A 21,977-nucleotide genomic window follows, 5' to 3' on the forward strand; every position below is an offset into this window, starting at 1 on the left:
GTTCAGAATACTTCTTGTATCAGCCATTTCAAGGCCTACGGAGGGGAGATTTATATCCTACTTGACAGCTACACGTTGTAACGATGCTGAATTCAGAATGAGATATTTCACATGTACCCTCATAATACTCAAAATGACAGAAGAAGGATCATTCCTCTTCATCTTCTCACAGCTCTTTAGAACTATTGAACCTTTGTGCAAAATTCATCAAAGTGCAATCATTGATAGTATTTACTACCACAATACAATATGTCCTATTTCAGTTCGATATTTTTCGTAGGTTTGGAGAAATTTTTTTCGTCTTCAAATTTCCAAATTCTTTCATTGAATACAAGAGGTCTTTGCCATTTATCCCAGGAAAATACAATACACCTCTAGACTTTTCATTTCATTGTGACCATGAAATGAACGTCATGAATCGACTTCTGCACCAGTACATTATCAGAAGCTAAAACCCATCAACTTGATGAGCAGAGGTCATTATAACGCCTTAAAGATAAGGCTAGTACATGTACCACTAAATTAGCACACAATATATTTTGAAGGGAACAGGAGTCACAACAACAAGACCGCTGGAAAATGAAGACAGATACTTTTGTGATGCACCTGGGCCATTTGTATCACAGACTTTCTAATGGTTTCAACCAGTCACATCACAGCACTGCGGAAATGTCATCCGGCTGTCCGAAGTAGGCCACCCTGCCCCCACTCATGACCAGGACGCGGTCGCTGTCGCTGATGGTGTTGATGCGGTGGGCTATGGTGAGGACTGTGCTTTCCTTGAACTCCTCGCGGATGGCCTCCTGCAGGAGGCTGTCCGTCTCCATGTCGATGTTGGCTGTTGCTTCGTCAATGCACAGAACCTGTGATGGGATCAAGAAACAGTATGAAATATGATGAAATTCTTAACCCATTGAAGACCAGTCCCGATTGTACTCAGGCAAGTGTGTATGGGAAATGCATGTAGCAGCAAAATCAGCCCGTCCTCAATGGGTTAATTAATGAAGGGTTACTTTCATATCAACGATTACTCTCCTCTACCTCAGAATAAGTAAACCTCAAGTTTCTAAAATCTTCTGAAAATCTTCATGTCAAGAGAAAGTCTGAAATACAGTTGATCCAAGGGTTATTTCATATCAATAATCACTATCCTCTTACTCACGATTCAAATTTCACCTGCATGGCAAGACTTGACAAAGTTTTGACATCAACAGACTTGAAAAGGTGCAGGCATTTGTGTAATATAAACTTTTTTCATGGCATCAGCAAGGCAATGGCAATGTGTGCATTTTCTCATTGATATGTAGCTGTCATTATGGTTGTTTCTAATAACTGCTCATCTTGGGGAAAAGAGCCTGAGTGATCACTACTTCTTTATCAATTCTAGATAATAAAAAAAAATTGAAAACGGATTTTTGTATGCCACTGGTAACAAAATACATCAACAGCTCATTCTCTAAAAACAGTAAAATGGGAGAGACTCATACAACAAAAGAGGATTTAAGGTATTAGCTTGGAAATGGATAAATGTAGATGACAAAACAACATACAAGGAAACCAAATTATGATTCATAAGCTCATAATTCTGAGAATGGATTACACTCTAGTAAAAACAAATTCAATGGCATATGACACGGATATCAAATGTTACAATTCAACAGTGTAATATTGCATTGTACAATGCAACATGTCTCACCTTTGCTTTGGTCAGCATTGCTCTAGCGAGACAGACCAGCTGTTTCTGACCAGTGGAGAAAAGTTTGCCTCCCTCTCCTGCCAGGGTCTCCAATCCACCGATACGAGTGACCACTTCCTTCAGGTGGCATTTCTCAAGGACACTCCAGAGCTCCCGGTCAGTGAACTGACCCATTGGGTCAAGGTTTGTCCTTACAGTGCCACTGAAGAGAAATGGATCCTGTGGAATGATTGCCAGCCTCGACCTGTGTGGTAAAACAGTTTGTAAATCATATAAATAGTAGATGTTACAGAAAAGAACTGCAACAAAAACAGACATTATGGACACCATACAAATTTGTTTGCTACATTATGACATATTTTTCGATCACAGATATCAATCCATTTGTCATATTTGCAGAGTTGCAACAAAACTAAAGCATCTACACGGTGCATTGTGGATTGAAATACTGCTACAAGAATATGGTTGCATGATCAACACAATGCTTGATTGCATGGGTCTCATGGCATCAAGCCATGACCAAGATATTAAAATTCATTGACAGCTTGGACAAAGTCAATACCCATTATAATTTTCTTCACATACAGATGGCACATAGCATTCTCTTGTGATTTTCCACTCATTTCCACTTTACATCCATGCAACAAACATAATGAGAGAGCATTTTCATTCACAGCCATACGTCAAACAAAATTCAGAATAATCACAAGACACAATAACTCATAACTTGACAACAGAGTAGACAGGCCTTTTCCCTCCCCGAAAAAACCCCCACAAAAACATGAAATTTGATACACATAGGATGATGATATTTTTAACTAGTTGGGGCAGGTGAGTTAAGGATGTCACCAAAAAAGGTGGAAGGGGAAGGGGGTGGGGACAGTGGGTGGTATGAAACTTGCAGGTGTCACCTTTCCCTAGCCCTGTACTGTCACTCTACCTGACATCCTCAAGGGCCAACTCTGCAAGGTTGACTCCATCCACAGACACCTCCCCCTGCTGGATCTGCACCATCCTGAACAGCGCCAGGAAGAGGGTGGACTTCCCCGAGCCCGTCCTGCCCACAATGCCCACCTTCTCCCCCGGACGGGTCTCAAAGCTGACACCATCCAGGGCCTTTGGGTGGTTGGCGCGGTAGGAGAAGTGGACGTTGCGGAACCACACCACTCCATGATGCGGCCAGGTCATTGGAGGCTAGAACGTTACATCGAAAAAGAAATGCAATGAAAAATCTATAAGTGACTACTGCTAAAAAATAAAAAATAAAAATAAAACAATCTGTAAAATCATGCATGGTAACCTACTGCCCAAGTCTGTGATGTGGACATCACTATAACTCACTCTTTAAAAATATTTACATTATCCAAAACATAAATAATTGCACAACAGTGCAATACATTACTGTTCACTAAGTATCAAACATTTATGACAAGTTCTTGACCAGGGACACATGTAATATAGAATTTTGCCATGACTGTATATTCCAAAACTTTGTTACCACAGGAAATTATTTGAATACTGATTACAGCTCACATGTAAGTCGTTGCTTACCTCATGTTATAATAAACTGAATCATTGCCAGTTGTCACTGTACAATACCAGTACTTTGAAAACAGGGCTCTTTATGTTGAGATTGCTGGGATCATTGAGGTACCTTCCTCACCTGTACGAGGCCTCCTTGTAGCTCTGCCGGAATCCCAACAGTGTACTGCTCAGTGCGCTCCGCGCTGATCATATTTTTCTCGGTTTCCGTGAACTGCGTGATGGCTGTGATAAGGAGGTTGGTGATGGACAGGGCATAGGATATGGCTAGACCGACCAAACCTGTCCAGTGATAGAAAGAGAAGCAAACAAGATTTAAAGCCGCAGGAACATTAACCTGATATTTCAATACGACAGTGATCACTAGTACCCTTCAACATGACATCATGATTTTTATGCAACAAAGTTATCTACTAGTTGAAATTGTCTTTGATGCCTTGTAGACATATCTAGTCTTATCTGTGACAGGAAAGATTTGCAACAAAAGTGGACTATGCAATTCATGTCATATTATGCGTGCAGAAAAAAACGAACTCACAAACTGGTCAAGTGGAGATGAAAGCGAGTAATTTGGATTGTGCTCAGCAGCCAGTACGTTGAACCTGTCATAACAAACTGTCTACGGCTTGCTTACAAGCATGGCACTCCTGATTCAAAGACCTGAATGCCTGCTTTGGAATCAGAAGCAGCAAACATGGGGAAACTTTCATCTCTGGTTTAAGACTGATCTGCCCATGAGATGATATCTGATGCTGAAACATGCTATTTCTGACCAAACATGCTCTTCATGCGTTTGAAGTCTCTTTAGTTTCAATTGAACAATTATCATTGCTCTGTCCTATTCATATTGTGGACAACTATAGGAAAATACACCATTATCATTTATAGAAAGAGAACAAAAGTTGCCTAATATTTTATTCACCACAACCTATTCCTTTAAAAGGAACTATGCCATGCAAATGCTTGTTGACTTGTATTGATTTATAATACATGTACCTTGATCTTTCCTTATGTGGCCCAACAAACATCTAAATATGTGCCATATGATTTATAATGATTTTTCTACTACTTTTCTTCCGACTACTTTGATATGCTCATAAAAACCTTCCAAACCAAGGTTCTGTCAATGACATCATCTGTCAATCACTGATAAAGTACTATTATGACTAACAAAAGACATTGGAATACATCTTCCCCTTTTACAGACCAACCATACAATGCACGTTTCCCTGCAATCGTACTAACATCATGGAAAAATGTAAAGTGATGCTCGTTTTATGGGAAGGTGCACTTCAATGTCATTTGTAAATCATACTAGCACATAAGCAGTGACTGTCAGATGATGTCACTGACAGAATCTTGGTTTGGATTTTTTTCTTTTCTTTCTGTGGGCGTATCCAAGTAATGCAAATGTAAGTAGTAGGAAACTTATTATAATACATATGACACATACTTCGAAATCTATTGGTCCACAGGAGTGATGAACAGGGTATGATGTATCAACATAAAGTCAGTATGCAATTGCATTGTATAGGTAAATAACATTTATATTGATAATCGAAATCAAAGTTAAAAGGAGTAATAAATGACAAACCTGGGTCTACAGTGTTAAAATGATGCTCCAGTACAGCTATGATGGCTACTGCTGTCACCATGGCTACGCCTATCATCTGCAGTCTGAAGGCAAGCCAGTAGGTCACGGCATTGCTGCTGAACCAAGCACGCTGATTCAACTCCAGCTTTTCTTGATTTTCACGTCTAAACCTGCATGCAAAATGGTACAATGCATAGACTTGACTGAGATAAAAACAAAACCTGACTATGTGATCCATTATTCTGTGACTTCACAATGACATGTCAAAGTGTTTGAAAGTATTTTCTAGCTGATTTTGTTGGCTTGCAATCAGGCAGAATAACATAGAGCATTCTTTTTTCCATTTTTTAATCAAAATATCTGAGTTTTCTTGGGCTGCAATAAGCAGAAATATGTCCCCTTTCCGTACAATATTTAAGAGTAGCATTATGAACACATTAACCCGTTGAGGGCGAGTCCCGAGTATACTCAGGTAAGTGTCTGTGGAAAATGCGTGTTGTAGCAAAATCAGTCCGTCCTCAGCGGGTTAATCATAGTATGAGGAACAGCAATATAGAAGCTGCATCTTGGATAGATCACGATACTTCATTAACATATGTTACCATAATTCACCTCTGTGTGGCCCTCATTGCCTTGATGGTAGCTAAGCCTGCCAGAGTTTCTGAGAAGTGACTGTAGATGGCCGAGTTGGAGATACTGTAGATTCGACGAAGCTCTCGAGATGTCTTACGATAGTAGTTCTAGAAAGAAAAAGTGGAAATTTTGGATGATGGTTTCATGAAATCAAGAAGATTGCAAAACTTTGCATTTGTCCATCACCCTTTTCAAATTTGATATTTATCTACAGAAATGAGCACTGTATACGCACATACACATCATGTGTATTAATTTTTTCTTCTTTTCCGCTGAGTTTTGCTAATGTATGGCTTACATGACGTGGTAATCACATCTCAGATTTACTACAACACACTCAATTTTACCCTCTACAGATGACTGCAAGATTGCAGCTCTCTCTTCAGTGTCCCACATAACCAAATAATGATACTGATGCCCAATGTCCCCATGGCAGACCATTTCCTACCTGTATGATATAGTACAGGATTCCGATGGGGATGAGGCAGGGTGTGAACCATGGCAGGCCATAGCAGGTGACGGCCACTGTGCCCAGGAAGCTGAAGGCCTGAGCCAGCAGGATGTTGAGGACAAACGGCAGGCTGAAGTCGACGGTGAACACGTCGGAGGAGAAGCGGTTGATGATGCGGCCCACGGGCGTCACATCAAAGAATGAGATGGGAGCCTGGAGAAAAGAAATTTACCAAACCCTTTAAATAACAGCTATTGTAAACAACATGACATACGAGTTGCAAAATGCAGTAGATTACCACATTCACATGGATCCTCAGAAAGAGCACATGTCTGGGTAGTCAATGTCATATACACCAAAGCTTGCACCCTGAATGGAAAAACCACAGTAGAGGGCAGCATAAGAAAATATTCAGTTTCATCGTCTAGTATGCACTACCAGTATTCATCATTTCATTCCACTTTCAACACACTTTGCTTAATGGAATCTCTGTTGGGTTGGCATGCATTACAACGTCAAAGCCAATCCTGACAATGTAGACACATGATTCTATACACTCCTAAAACCTGTGATTTGGAAGCATCATTTAGCACAATTTACCTGCTGAAATTATTGCTGGTAATTGTAATTTCAAAAAAAAAAATCAAAGCAAAGCCTCAAATGGATTGACTCCAAAAATGGATGATAGCAAAACTACTTAGATTTTCTCCCCATCCAGCTTGGGCTGCTTTGTCTTGGTAGCAATGACTGCTGGAGACTGCAAGCTTGACTGCACTCACCCTTAGAATGCTTTCAAGCAATCTTTCATGGATGACTGTGGCTGCTCGGATACCACCGTAGGCAAAGAGAAAAGCCCGTATGAGCGTGAAGATCGAGTTAGCTCCCACAAGGCCACCATAGACTCCGAGATAGAACTCAAGACCTCGTTCAGAACCATCGCTCGAACTCCAGAGTCCTGAGTGAGATGTTGATCTGCAGGTAAAACACAAAGATAGGAAGTTGGAAACAAAAACTAGTATATCACCTTCATATACTTTGCTTCAAATTAAAAACTACATGTCCATAGATTGGATACAAATTATAACATATTTGTTAATATCTTAAATTGAGATAAAGGTTTACTGGAAACTAGTTTGTGGATTCGTTTAAAGACAGCAATATCGACTCATTTCCATTCCACTGTTAAAATTTTTGTCACCACGAACCATTTCCAATCTGATTTGGATGCGCATCCTACAGATCTCTTTTACGCCGAGCTGGTATTGGTTTGTTTCACATGTCAATGCATATGTTCACGGGATCATTTGATGTGAGACTCTTTCACTGCAAACTCACATGTGATGCCCTAGTCCCAAAGAGCTGTATATTGGATCCAGTAGGGAGAAGTGGATGGTGGGAGGGTCTCCAGTGGGAGGGGCTAAGGTGCTGTTTCCTGCAGCATTTCCACCAGTGTGGACAGTCCAGTATGATAGCCACCAGTCGCTCACATTCTTTGATGCTACAGGGGGCAATCCAGGCCAAGGGAAAGTGGGAGCGTGGGGGAATACAAACATTTGGTCAGATGTCAGATCTAGTGGCATATCTTGTCATATGATAGCATACATTTCACACTGTCTTATCTTGCATTGTCTGTTGAAACTATACTATCACTGAATAAAGACTCATATTATCATATCTAACCGGTGATAATTCTTCTGATTTTTACTCCATGATTATATGTGGACTGACAAATTTATCTGATTAAGTGCGAAACAAGTTCAGAAAATCTTGCGTATGCCTCTGCGCACATTGTTACACACATGTACATTTGTAGGCCAGGGCAGGCACAGCATAGGGCAGTGGAAGTATGGCGTAGTTGGTACGAAGCACTATGCAACTCTATATGCAGCCTTCTCATAGTATGAAAGCCCCTTCATTGAACATACCCTGCATGAGGAAGAGTGAGAACAGTACACATGGAGCCAAGATTTTGCCCACAGCATTCCAGTAGGCCTTGTAGATGCCAAATTTGACGACACCTTCCTCCTTCTCTTCTTCTTCCACCAGTTTCTCCCTACCCTTGGTGCATCCCGCGACCTCTTTCCCTGCCGATAAGTCCTTTGTGCTGGTCTCCCCGACGCTCTCACTGTACTGGAGATGGGTTGCAAACTGGGAATGGTCGAGGACAGAGCTGGGAGGACCTTGATCGAGATTAAGAAGAGAAAAACACAACTTGAGCCCTCTGTCAATTCCTGTGAAATAATCTTTACTACAAAGGAACTAGTACCTTCTGCACCAAACAAACTTTGTCTACATAAAGTCCATGTTGAACATCATTTTTGTCATGTAATGTCATTAAGAACATAGTGTCGCTGGGGCGACAAGACCTTGTATCTACAAAATGTTAGATGTTCAGGAGAGCAAAAAAACATGGCAGCCAAAGCACTATATCAAATGGGAAAGTCTTCCCATTGACATGCTGTGGTGGTAAAACAGCCAGGATTTGGACAGGACATCACTTAACTGATTATCTGACTATTAATCCAGAAAAGTCATTTTCACCAAAATTTGAGATTCAAGGTCTTGTCACCCCAGTGACGATAGGGACATAGATGATTCTGTCTTTTCATCATACCATGATAAGTTTTGGTTCATTTAGTTTCTAAATTCTTCACAAAATGGAGGCCACAGAGGCACAATACTTCCGGCATCAAAATTTAGGTTATTTATCTGTGTTACACGTATATTTGATGTGTACTTTAGTAGTCCACAGGTCAAAATTTTCTTAACCTGTTGAGGACGGTCTGATTTCACTACAACACGCATTTCCCACAGACACCTGCCCAAGTATACTCGGGACTCGTCTTCAACGGGTTAACATACACTGCGTAACCCATTGTGACCAAACCGCATTTTCAAAACCAGCATAGGTAGTAAACTATGTTGAGCTCACCAACATTTACGATTCTGCAGCCCTCCATGACTATGACCATGTCTGCCTCGGTCAAATATCCTGTGTGGTGGGTGCACAGGATGCGAGTCTTGTCCCGCAACAGTCCCATGATGCACTTGGAGAAGATGTGCCGGCCTACGTGTACGTCCACTGCTGCCAAGGGGTCATCCAGGAGATAGATCTCTTTATCCTGGCATTGGAGACCAATAAAGTGTGAACATTTTTGTTGACCTATATTTCTTCCTTCCACATCTCAAGATTATTCATTTACTGTAAGACAAACAACCACATACTGTTTGGAAAGACTGAGACAATGCTGTTATTATTCTATCAGACAGTTACCCACTTGATGATGTAGATCTGTTTCTTTATTACACAGCCCCCATTTACCCTAATCAAGCAGGGGGGGGGGCTTTGGAATCTGCCCTACTTCTAATTTCGGGCAATAATTCTGCAACGTGAGAAGAACCTCATCATGAGGTTTCTTGACTTTTTTCTTTCAAGTCTCACGCAACTTTTGAGATCAAATTTGCGGAATCAGCGACTTTGCGATTGTGACTTCAACCCCTTTGAGGATGGACTGATTTTGCTATAACACGCATTTCCCATAGACACCTGCCCAACATTACACCTACATTAGCAAAATCTCTTTTGTGAAACAGCCACCCCCCCCCCCAACTCACAAGTTGACACCCTGTATTAAAGTACCTGATACACAGCCCTTGCCAATGCAACTCTTGCCTTCTGTCCACCACTCAGTGTAACTCCATTCTCTCCTACCTCAGTGTCATGTCCAGCAGGTAGGATCTACAACACAACAAATGCAGGATAACAGAGGTCTGAGCTACACAGAGAGATACAACTTCAAACATACATGCATTTTTTGAACAAGCTGTCTAACTTGAGGTGATCAATTACAACCAGTTATGTTACAAAACAAACAGAAAGCACCTTCAAACTTCAAAAAAAGTAAGATTTTACTGATTAACTTCTAAAAGTGAAACCCTCTAGTTGATCAGCAAACACCCAGCTGACATCATCTTAATAGCAATACAGAAACTTGAAATGCCTTCATTGTCATTAGGTCCTCATTTCATGTCTGGAGCAATTTGTAACATTTCACTCATGAAGTGCTGCTGACAGCTGGCCAAGGAATGAAATAATAACTCAGATCAGGTGACTCAGTTTGTCCTTCCTCTTTCCACATCAGCCATTTCCATCTGGGCATCGTTTCATGAAAGTTGTCAGTCCTGACAAGTTGTCTGTTTCTCAACCAATCACAACCAATGACTTTACTGAAATTGTCTGAGACCGACAACTTGTCAGGACTGACAACTTTACAAAACAGTGCCCTGTGTACTGATATGATGTACAAATGTACAGTCTGAAACAAGGCTAGGAGAGTCTGCCTAGATGGCGACCTCTTGAATAAAGGGAGTCAAGTGAGCTGAAAGATTATTGCCTCGGTATACCTTCTTCAGTTCAGCATCCACACTAATACCATAATATAACAACCTGAACATGTCATCAACAACTGAAATAACGTAAGCCACAATGATCAATTTAAAACGACAAAGCTTGTGTTTAGACCTACCTTGATATCTTCCATGAGAGCACAAGCCTCCACCACCTGCTGATACCAGTTGGTGTTGAAGTTCTTCCCAAAGGTGATGTTGTCTCTGACTGTTGCATGCTGCAGCCAGGGGTCCTGCGACGCCAGACCGAATCCTTGGCCCAATCCGGCCACGCTGATGGAGCCACCCTCCTTGACCATGTCCGCATTGATGGCCGAGAAGAGGGAGCTCTTGCCGGAGCCGACTTGACCGATGATGCCAACCAACTGACCCTTCAGATTTGACAACAAAAATAACATAAAACTGCTTAACATCATGTTTTGCAAGATTTTGCTGACTCTTTAGAAGAAGAAAAAGAAAATAGCTGGCAATGAGAATAAAAGCTACATAAAATGATGTGACGAGAGAAAGCAAGTGTCCTGGACATCCATTTTTTGAAAAACAGCTCGATGTATTTTTTGACTTATCTAGTTTTTCAAAATTAGTAACATTGCAGAAATATGACTAGCATATTCTTCATATTTCACCTAAACTAGTAAAGAAATATCCCATACCACTTTCTTTGAGGCTGGGGAAATCCCTCCCCCAATAAACTGTTCAGGTCGGCACAGTTGTCTGTTCATGATGTTTACTTAACTTCACTGTTATACTGAGTGTACAATAGGCAAATAAAATGCATCAAATGATATTTTTGTTCCAGTATCCAATATACCTGGCTTTTTTTTAAGAAACAGTCATTGCATTGCATTGTCAAATTGCTGTATTGCACTGTGAGTGAGCACATTAACATCATACCTTGAACACGCTGAAGTCAATGTCTTGCAATCTTAATGACTGCTCGACATTTTCTCCATCATCATTCTCCTGCTCTCTGCTGCTCACGAGCCTTTCTACTTCTTCTTCTTCTTCTTCTTCTCTGTCACCTTTATCACCTTCTTCCTTGTTTCCACCTTCCTTCTCTTCTTCATCCTCTCTCTTGGGTCGTTCCCAGTGGAAACATCCTTCCTGGATTTTGAGATGCTCTCCCTCTGATAGACACATATCTATTTATGAAAACCAAGTTAAAGAAAACATATAAAAGTAAGTGCATGTGACTTAGACAACACTACAAACTGTGGCTTCTGACAAGTGAACAATCACTACTTCAGTGCAATCTGTGACATTTGATGCAGTTTTTGGTACCCTGGGGTACCAAACAGAAATCTGCCATTTTGGTTGAATTATTACTTTTTTTTTCTTTTTTTTTTTGGTGGTGGTGGTGGTGGTGTACACTGAGTTACTAAAAAATGGGTGACAGCAATTTCTAGTGTTTAATGAAAAAAACTTTTGTTGAATGAGCCCAACAGTGCAGCAGCATCATAACGTGAGCGCTCATAACACACACTACACCAGTGATCTCAGTGTCACACACTGAGAGCAGCACCACAATATGGATTACCAGTTCAAGGAAGACATATACAAGTAATCATGGGAGGAGTTGGTGGATTAAAAAAAAGAAAAAAAGATAATAATACAGAATCCTGTAGGATTGATATACAGGCTTTGCGAGAGTAAAAATGAATACTACATGTTTGTGCACAGTAATGATTTTGCAAAATTTTGCAAATTTGCCCGGAACTTTGGAAATGGACTTTGGAATTTTTCAATGGAAAACTTTGTAACAATCTGGTCTGATGGAGGAAAGCTTCAAAAGAAATACATTGTAAGTGGAAGCACTTGAAAGCAACATGCATTTTGATGCAAGTCAGCATCAAGCAGCTTCATGGAGAATATCCCAGATTTTGAATGCATGGTGAAGATTCTGGAGTATCAATTAACAAAAATCATTATTACAGCTGTATATATCACATCACTTGAAAACAAGGAAAAGTAGAAATTACGCGGTGCGTAATATATGTCCCCGCCGGAAGTAGCATTTTGTAACAAAATGTACAATACAGGTCAAAAAATCAAGGTCAAAGGTCAAAGAAGTCAAAGGTCAAAATTCTGTGTAGAAGTGTTGAAGCCCTCACCTAGTGCCATCACATAAAGCAAACGGAATCGAAATCGGGTTAGAAATGGCGAAGGAGTAGCATTTTGTAGCAAAATGTACAATACAGGTCAAAAATCAAGGTCAAAGGTCAAAGAAGTCAAAGGTCAAAATTCTGTGTAGAAGTTTTGAAGCCCTCACCTAGTGCCATCACATAAAGCAAACGGAATCAAAATCAGGTTAGAAATGGCGAAGGAGTAGCATTTTGTAGCCAAATGTACAATACAGGTCAAAAATCAAGGTCAAAGGTCAAAGAAGTCAAAGGTCAAAATTCTGTGTAGAAGTTTTGAAGCCCTCACCTAGTGCCATCACATAAAGCAAACGGAATCAAAATCAGGTTAGAAATGGCGAAGGAGTAGCATTTTGTAGCCAAATGTACAATACAGGTCAAAAATCAAGGTCAAAGGTCAAAGAAGTCAAAGGTCAAAATTCTGTGTACAAGTTTTGAAGCCCTCACCTAGTGCCATCACATAAAGCAAACGGAATCGAAATCGGGTTAGAAATGGCGAAGGAGTAGCATTTTGTAGCAAAATGTACAATATAGGTCAAAGGTCAAGGTCAAAGGTCACGACTGAAATTCTGTGTAGAAGTTTCAAAGCTCCCATGTAGTGCTATCATATAAAGCAAACAGAATCAAAATTGGCTCATAAATGACAGAGAAGTAGCAAATTGAAGATTTTGATCACACACGGACGCACACACGGACGGACACACGGACACACGGACGGACGGACGGACGGACGGACACACGGACACACACACGTACGGAGCCGTTTCATAGTCCCCTGCTCGAACTCGTTCGGCGGGGACAAAAATGTAACCAGCTAACCTGACTGATAGTATGCTTTCAGGTCAGATTCTTCTAGATCCATGAACTCTTGGACACGTTTCAGTGACACCCATGATTCTATGACGCCATTGAGGACCCATGGGAAGGCATTCAGAGGTCCAATGAGGATGGTGAACAGGGCCAGGCTGGTGAATACCTGATCGTCAGAGAAATGAAGAACACTGAGACAATTATCTAGTCTGAATGTGACTATTTGGATTACATATCACTCAGAAATGTAGCATGCACCAGAGTTGTGCAGTGTAATGGAAGGCTCACTCTAAAGCAAAATAATTTTGCAGCATAAAATTTTGCGAATTGAAGCCGACTAGGTGTGGCTTTAAATTTTCATGAAATGCCACTGGCATTCAATGCATATAGTATACACGAAAACTTTGTGTGCATTAAATTTCACAAATCTCGCAAAATTAAAATGCACGTAATCATTTCTGGTTCACAATACCTCCATCTCAAAGTTTATCTCCTCATGACAAGGTGTGCCAATGCATGACACAATTGACATACACAATGGCGCTGCTAATGTGATAATTTAAGGCCCTAATATATTTCATGACAAAGGGATAGCTAACAGTACCTTTGATGTTAGGATCTCATACTCTGATGAAATGATTTCATTTGACACTGGATGGGTGTAAACATCTTACAAAGAATCAGCATCAGAAGTGATAGCTGTGTGTAAAGGATTGCTTTCAGTAGTTACCCCAGATAGTGAGATTGAACATCTTCATGGAAGTTAAGACCTTCTTGCCTTCCCCTCAAATTGCAATTGTCACCTTTCAACATAGAAATGGACATATCTGTGAATTAGGGAGAATCTATCATTGCCTGCTCAGGAGAAGGGTCCTACACATAGCATGAAGTTATGACCCCCGAATCAAAGTTTGATGTTACATTATTTGACATAGTTTTGAAAGCTCTTTTATATGTCACTGTCATCAACACTTTTTGACTGCCCAAGACTCAAGGTCCTTCTACCAGGCAGGCGATGATATCAAAAAAGAAATCAAAATCCTCCTGAGGGAAGCTATTTTACATGGATGGTATGGAAATATAGCACCTGATCAATATGAGCAAGTTCAGTACAATCTCACATTTGAACATTGCATCCTCTGGAAGATGACACAGAGGATAAGGTGATTCTGTGATTTCACTTGTGTCAAACTTTTTTTTCTACCACATACATGGCACATAATAGTCAGTCTATGACAGCATATATTAGCTGGCCTAGGAACAATTTGTGTTGAAAACACCACACAGGGTAACAAACCTTTGCTGCAGTTAGTTCGTGTCCAAGAAGGGCGTACGTCGTAAATGTGAGGATGGAGATGAGGATGGGCGTGGTGACCCAGAAGTAGACACACAAGGCATCCAGATACTTGATGCCTCGCAGACTGCGCAGCTCCTCTGACCTCTGCTCCTCAATGTGCTGCCTGAAGTGGCGCTCCCAGGCGTAGAACTTGATGACGCGTATCCCGCTGAGAATCTCGTTCATGATCTGAAGTGGTGAGGGTATGGGAAGGCTTGAGGCTTAAGGCAACACAATAAAAAAAAAACTTCTGTGATGCAATGGTCACAGACAAAACAGGCACCACATCTTTCAGTGAGGAGCATACTATTTTATATATTAATTCCTATTTAGTGAGCTTCTGGCCTCTGAAGGATAGCACTGAGTATGGAAACACTGCATTACTTCAGCTATTGATCATCCCCTATGCTTGTGTGCAATAGTATGGTATGAGGTAACCCATATCAGCTTTGTATAAAAGCTTTGACGTAACACTTTTTACACAAAGGTATTACATCTATTTACAATCTCAGCTAAATTAACTACCGGTATATGGGCCTCCATATTACCTGTCTGTGAAAGGAACTTGAGGGCAAGAGTATATGTATTCACAAGCAGGTTTTTCTGCATTTTGTTGTTGTGATTTGTTGTTTTTCTTTTGTCTAACAGCAAAATCTTACAGCAAAATTGATACTCTAGTGCACATTAAGCTATACAGCACATCTATAAGTGTGCTGATATACTTCTCTCCCTATTGCTGGCTATTTCTATGCCCACATATCCCCATGTCTTACCTTCACTCTTCCATCTTTTTGTTGCATCATGTCGGTGTTCAGTTTCTGTATCTTTTCCATTAAACACTTGGTGATAGGCATGAGCAGAAACACAAAGGCCAGGCCAGCAAGGAAAGATACACCAACCTTGAGATCAGACAAAGAAAGGGGGAAAAAAAGAAAGAAGAGAAAGGGGGGAAAAAAGAAAGAAGAGAGAGAAAAAAATGAAAAGACCTCTTAAAGTAAACCTTACCTGCAGTAACAATACTCACAGGATAATGCTAGCAAGTACAATTTGTTGATGTAAAATTTGCAAAGAAAGTTTCTCAATACATAATATTTACTTGCCTAAAGATAGGCTGTTAAATAATACTTGAAGTTCCACCATGTACAGCTTGATGGAGTAGGTCTTGTTTTCCTTTAGTCAAGCACAAAGCAATTAGATGCTCTATATATACCTGTAATGGCATCCGTGCAGACAACATGCTAGATGCATTGCCGGTCCCGATGCAAGTATGCATTACTCATACGAAAAAGAGCCTGCACATTTCATCTTGTGTGCACAACAGAGGTAGTGCAATAAGGGGAAGGTATTGAGCTTTCACAGAGAAAAAGAAAATGAATATCCAATACAGAAAAACTCTTGAATGAAAAGTGCATTCTCAGCATGCCTGTGTGGCACCATTCCATTTCAAAGTATCAAAAGTATCAGATTGCTACAAATGATATTGACATTTATATTATTCAAATACACCATGTCAAATTAGATGCACCATTAAAGAAAGGTTTTCTTGTGGTATACACGAATCAAATATTACCTGCTAATTGCAAAATATAGTATCACACTGTTGTATGATAAAGATCATGTTAATCACTTTCTTTACTCATGCATGAAAAACTCTTTGATACATACCTGCCTGTAAAGCAGATAGAGTGAAACAACCACTTCCAGGGGAAGACTCCAAAAGGCATGAAAGCTGTTGCAGAAGTTGACTATCCTCCCAGCGTCGACACTCATAAAATTCACAATCTGTCCCGTCGTGAAGGCGGACAGGGTGGTGGCGCTGACTGCCAGGGACTTGCGGTAAATAGTCGTGATGAGAGCTGCACGAACCCTGACTTGTATCTTGGTTATTTGATAGTTGAAATGGGTACCCAGCATGGCACTGAGGAATGTTGACAGGAAAAGTCCAAGGGCATAGTAGTAGCCATACCGCATCGGTTCTTTACCGTTTTCCATGAAAGACACAATGGCGTTGAGGAGGAGAGGACCTGCAAATGTGAGCACATTTGCCAGAAATTTGACTATGCCTAACAGGAAGAATCGCAAGCCAAATGCGCGGAAGAGTGCCCGGCAAAGTGTGATTCTTTCCGTCACGGCAACCTCGGTATCAAGAGGTCCTTCTCTGTGGACTGCACCTGTTATCACGCTTCCATAACCATATGACCCACCTTCTTCACTCACTGCAGGTGCCCTCCCATTATGGAGTGAGTCGTTGAAACAATACAATTCTTCTGCAAATGCCCTGGAGCCTTGGGGATAAACTGTTGAGAAGTACGCCTCTACATACCCAGTGGTCAGCTTCTTTGGCAAGAGGAACACATCTGTTGACCGAACAAGCTGACCCTGGGCGCCTTTGTGCATCAACGGTTGCGTCCACCAGAAAGTGGCTTTCGAGAGAAGACTGGCGGAATCCTCTGCTGTGCCAAGCTCCAGCTCCCGCGAGCCAGATCTGGACGAAGGTGATGAGGCCAACAGTGGCTCCTCCTCTGTGGGATCTTCGTTTATGCTTCCATACGATGAAATGGCTCCAATTTCATGATGCACTCTGGTGTGTCGAGGGGCTGGCAGGAGTGAAATGAGGTAGAGGATCTGGAGAGCAGTCCATGCAAAGACAATGGCTTCTTCACCAGTGGACAAAGTCTTACCCTCACTGTGCAACTCCTTGCTGATGGTGGTCAGTCGGACACAGACGCCCATCAGTGTCAAGAACCATGACCCTATGACAGGTTTGTGGGTCCGCACATATGCAATGCTCTGATGTCTCAGCTTCCACAGGTACAGGGCTACCATTAACCATGCGACCGCTGCCAAGCAATCCACCAGATAATCCACAGGTGCTGGCTTTACATTGGATACAAATTGTCTTAGCAGTATGTCTAATACTTGAATCAGGGCAGTAAGGACTGCTGTGACAAACCTACCATGGACTGCAATTGACCTCTTAAGATTGGGACTGCTCAATTTGTTGCTCAAAAAGTCAACATACAGAGCACTGATGATAGCTAGCAAGCAATGGGCAGGTAGGATGAAGACTAGCTGCTCGTAGCAATGGCCATATGGATTGTGCTCCCATATAGTGTGATTGGTGTATGACCTTCCACAGAAGGAGTCCAGTGAAGAACCTCTTGACGACATCATGATCTGCAATAAGCAATGGTAAGAATACCATCAGTTCTCAGTGGTTTGATTTCACAGAAGCGAAAGCCCTCAACTTTACTCTTAATTTGTATTCGTTTTCAGCCAGCTTGAGCTGTGAAATTGTGTATAGTTACATTTGTATATACATCCCTCAAACAGAACATTTCCTGCCATATGCATTATACTTCAAACAAATTGTAGCCTTAGAAATAAACCCCTAAATGTGTATAATCAACTACACTTTCTACAGTGCTCAGTCAAATTGTTGGAGCATTGATCTGTAGCTGCAGAGAGTAATATGTGCACCATGTGCACTATTCTTATAAGTTTTGATCTTTCAATTTCAGTTTGCAGTTTGACTTTTGCATTACTTCGGCATACAGACAGAATTCTTTTATTTATTTATTTATTTATTTGTCTATTTATTTATTCATTAATTTATTCATTCATTCATTCATTCATTCATTCATTCATTCATTTATTCATTCATTTATTCATTCATTCATTCAATCATTCATTTATTCATTTGTTCATTTATTCAGTCATTTATCTATTTGCTGCATAAACAAGGAAAAGTAGAAATTACGCGGTGCGTAATATATGTCCCCGCCGGAAGTAGCATTTAGTAGCAAAATGTACAATATAGGTAAAAAATCAAGGTCAAAGGTCAAAGAAGTCAAAGGTCAAAATTCTGTGTAGAAATTTTGAAGCCCTCACCTAGTGCCATCACATAAAGGAAACAGAATCGAAATCGGGTTAGAAATGGCGAAGGAGTAGCATTTTGTAGCCAATGTACAATATAGGTCAAAAATCAAGGTCAGAGGTCAAAGAAGTCAAAGGTCAAAATTCTGTGAAGAAGTTTTGAAGCCCTCACCTAGTGCCATCACATAAAGCAAACGGAAGTGAAATCGGGTTAGAAATGGCGAAGGAGTAGCATTTTGTAGCAAAATGAATACAGGTCAAAAATCAAGGTCAAAGGTCAAAGAAGTCAAAGGTCAAAATTCTGTGTAGACGTTTTGAAGCCCTCACCTAGTGCCATCACATAAAGCAAACGGAATCGAAATCGGGTTAGAAATGGCGAAGGAGTAGCATTTTGTAGCAAAATGTACAATATAGGTAAAAAAATCAAGGTCAAAGGTCAAAGAAGTCAAAGGTCAAAATTCTGTGTAGAAATTTTGAAGCCCTCACCTAGTGCCATCACATAAAGCAAACGGAATTGAAATCGGGTTAGAAATGGCGAAGGAGTAGCATTTTGTAGCAAAATGTACAATACAGGTCAAAAATCAAAGTCAAAGGTCAAAGAAGTCAAAGGTCAAAATTCTGTGTAGAAGTTTTGAAGCCCTCACCTAGTGCCATCACATAAAGCAAACGGAATCGAAATCGGGTTAGAAATGGCGAAGGAGTAGCATTTTGTAGCAAAATGTATAATATAGGTCAAAGGTCAAGGTCAAAGGTCACGACTGAAATTCTGTGTAGCAGTTTCAAAGCTCCCATGTAGTGCTATCATATAAAGCAAAGAGAATCAAAATTGGCTCATAAATGACAGAGAAGTAGCAAATTGAAGATTTTGATCACACACGGACGCACACACGGACGTCCGGACGGACGTCCGGACGGACACACGTACGGAGCCCGTTTCATAGTCCCCTGCTCGAACTCGTTCGGCGGGGACAATAATAATTTCAACAGCCAAGTAAGGAATTGACAACTTGTGCATCACCCTGTAAAATAATTCTCATTCTAGCCCAGGTCCCACATCAGAGGACCATCCCAGTAATGTTCTGTGCTCCGAATGGGCGAATGGGCGAATGGGGGGGGGGGGGGGGGGGGGGGTGGGCTGTCAGGTAGTAGTGCTGGTGGTTATAGGTCCCTTCATTGAACAGGCCCATCAGGAAGAGTTCCATATAATGTACCCCTTACTACTTTTGTGATACTACTCTACACTACCCTACCCTTGCTAGCTTATGTAAAATGGGATGCTATCTCATCAATTTTGTTTAAATTCACACTTAAAGAGAGAGCATATAGTTGTACTTTTTATGCTTGGTATGAAAACATATATGTATAAAAAGTGATAGCTTTTAGGATTTGGCTACAACTTGTTATCTCACAGGTTTTTTTACTTTGAAGGTTTGTTATACCGAAGGCTCAATAAGATTCGAAAGGGTTGCTATTCCCAGGATCTATTATTCTGAAGGTTTGTTACTCTGAAGGTTCATTCTACTGAAGGCTCGTCATTCAGAAAGTTCATCATTCTGGAATTGAGACATTGTTTGTTGTTCCAAAGTTGTTGTTTTTTTTGGGGGGGGGTTTTGTTACTGCGACAATTATATAAGGTTCGTTATTCTGAATGTTTTTTAATCATTGTAAGAATATAATAAAGGACATCTGTTTTGCTTTCTTTGTCAATAGCACTCAGAAATTACTCACTGAAACAAAATGTTTGCTATAGACACAGTGTTCTTATACAATACAAGCAAATTTTGTACCATAGACTTTTAATAGTTTAGAGTTGTTTGGGGCTGGAATTTACTTCAGTATAAGGAAATTAAAGTGTAACCATGTTTGTTATAATTGGAGTGCACTGTCTACTGATCACTCTATAGTGTCACTGTCAGTACACATAACACATAAACACAAATACATGTACCATGATTCCTGAATAAAAAACCCACGTAAATATAAACTGCTATGATTCTAGAACAAGTGTCTAGGTCTAGCTCTATACTCCTGTTGCCATACATGTAAACGAATGTTCACCCAATAAACTAATGAAGTAGATTTTGGGTCTAAAAATGCACCTACGTGTAGTAAGAGTGGCCTAAGTTTTGCTGTATGTTCTACATAGTAAAATGTAGTAAAATATTTTATGCTAGACAATATATGAAACCTTACATTTAACACTGCTTTATTCCTTTCAGCAATTGTTTCAGCTTTAGCACTGGGGCACTGCTGCAGCAGTGCTGCAGCAGTGTTAAATTTAGACAGAAAAATCAGCAAAATCATGAAATCAGCCTCACCGCAGTAGTGCTCATGCATCCGTGCATTAGCAAGTAAGGTTAGGTTAAGGTTTAGGGTTTGGGTTTAAACAAGTAGGTTTGGCTTAGTTTAGGGTTGTATTTATGGTTGAATTAGTCGAGGGACATTAGGAAGTCTTTCCAAGAATAACAGGGAGAAAGAAAAGAAAGAAAAAAGGGAAAAAACAGGAGAAAGGAAGGACAAAAGACGCTAAGCTGTGGAAATTGGCGCTGCCGCTGTATCAATCTCGCGTAAATGCTGTTTGGTGGGGTCGCATATGCGAGTACTGTAAAAGTGGAAATTTTCGCGCATTTCGCGCAACCAGAAACTAGCAAAAAAATAAAAGCACGCGAATATTTTTACATGCCATATGTTCCTGTGCGTGATGTCTTGATTCCGTGGAATTAAAAACACGCGAAACTCTTCTGACCCGGCCAAGCGCGAAAAATTAGTCGTGCGAAAATATCCACTTTTACAGTATTATACTGTGGAAGAAAGCCCCACCGCCCACCCAGCTAATGTAGTTTACCTTTACGTACTGCTGAACGCCACACGGTGGGGCTGAACTCACAAGTGTAAACAGGCGAGCTGCTGTAGTATTATTAGTACAGACACACAGAGGTGGGGTCTATTTCGAGAGTATGCAAAAATCTGTCTGTCCAGCTTCCAGGGGAGTCTTTTATCATTCTTTTTTTTTTCACTTTTGTCGGCTCTCCTCCATAGACTGATAGGTGGAAACTCTCTACCTCCCTGATTTTACTGAAGCACAATATATTTACCCTTTCCTGGCCTTAGCAGGTGCTTGCAGCAAAGTTGCAGCTCATGCACATACGTGCGGCGCAGAGTTGAGGTGGCGGTGGCGACGGCGTGTTGTGCAGTGTCTGCGCCTGTGTCTGTGGGGCAGCACACATATCAGGCTGTGGGACTACGCAAGCAATATCAACAACTTGACGATGAAAAACAGGGGTGTCATGCCCACATTGTCAAGCTCTGCAAGCTCCACGATCAGCATTAACGTTTAGATACAGTATGAAGCCGATTTTTGAAGGGGTGTCACAGCTGCCAACCCGGATACGTGTCCTTCTGATTCTGCACAAGTCTGAAGAAGAGGACACCATAACAAAACCGGTGAAAGGTGCCACACTAGCTATTCGTGGCATGTCAATTCGTGGGATGGA

The 21,977-nt window shown here is 40.9% G+C and overlaps 1 protein-coding gene across 1 annotated transcript; it reads right to left on the minus strand.

Moving 5' to 3' along the window:
• Positions 1–127: 127 nt before the first annotated feature.
• On the minus strand, positions 128–21,909 carry LOC139735685 (ATP-binding cassette sub-family C member 10-like). The gene is made up of 19 exons (XM_071646431.1): positions 21,579–21,909; positions 16,273–17,784; positions 15,381–15,506; positions 14,569–14,796; positions 13,281–13,437; positions 11,218–11,465; positions 10,443–10,694; positions 9,557–9,655; positions 8,849–9,038; positions 7,842–8,096; positions 7,252–7,414; positions 6,696–6,888; positions 5,914–6,129; positions 5,445–5,572; positions 4,833–5,002; positions 3,360–3,520; positions 2,637–2,890; positions 1,697–1,940; positions 128–863 (listed from the first exon to the last, which is right to left on the minus strand). Exons 2-19 carry the CDS (start codon positions 17,779–17,781, stop codon positions 654–656), a joined length of 4,803 nt encoding a protein of 1,600 aa, XP_071502532.1. The 5' UTR covers positions 17,782–17,784; positions 21,579–21,909; the 3' UTR covers positions 128–653.
• Between the last annotated feature and the right edge of the window lie 68 nt (positions 21,910–21,977).

This window comes from Diadema antillarum, unplaced genomic scaffold, assembly GCF_040938485.1.
Source record: "Diadema antillarum isolate AM-2024a unplaced genomic scaffold, OU_Dant_1.0 seq00000590_RagTag, whole genome shotgun sequence".
In the NCBI taxonomy this organism is placed as follows: Eukaryota; Metazoa; Echinodermata; class Echinoidea; order Diadematoida; family Diadematidae; genus Diadema; species Diadema antillarum.

Coding starts and splice junctions, on each gene's coding strand:
- LOC139735685 (XM_071646431.1), bottom strand. CDS start 17,781: ATGATGTCGTCAAGAGGTTCTTCACTGGACTCCTTCTGTGGAAGGTCA. Junction 7,415..7,841: donor CTCACTCTTCCTCATGCAGG/GTATGTTCAATG, acceptor TGCCCCCTGTAG/CATCAAAGAATGTGAGCGAC. Junction 5,573..5,913: donor TCCTGTACTATATCATACAG/GTAGGAAATGGT, acceptor TTTTCTTTCTAG/AACTACTATCGTAAGACATC.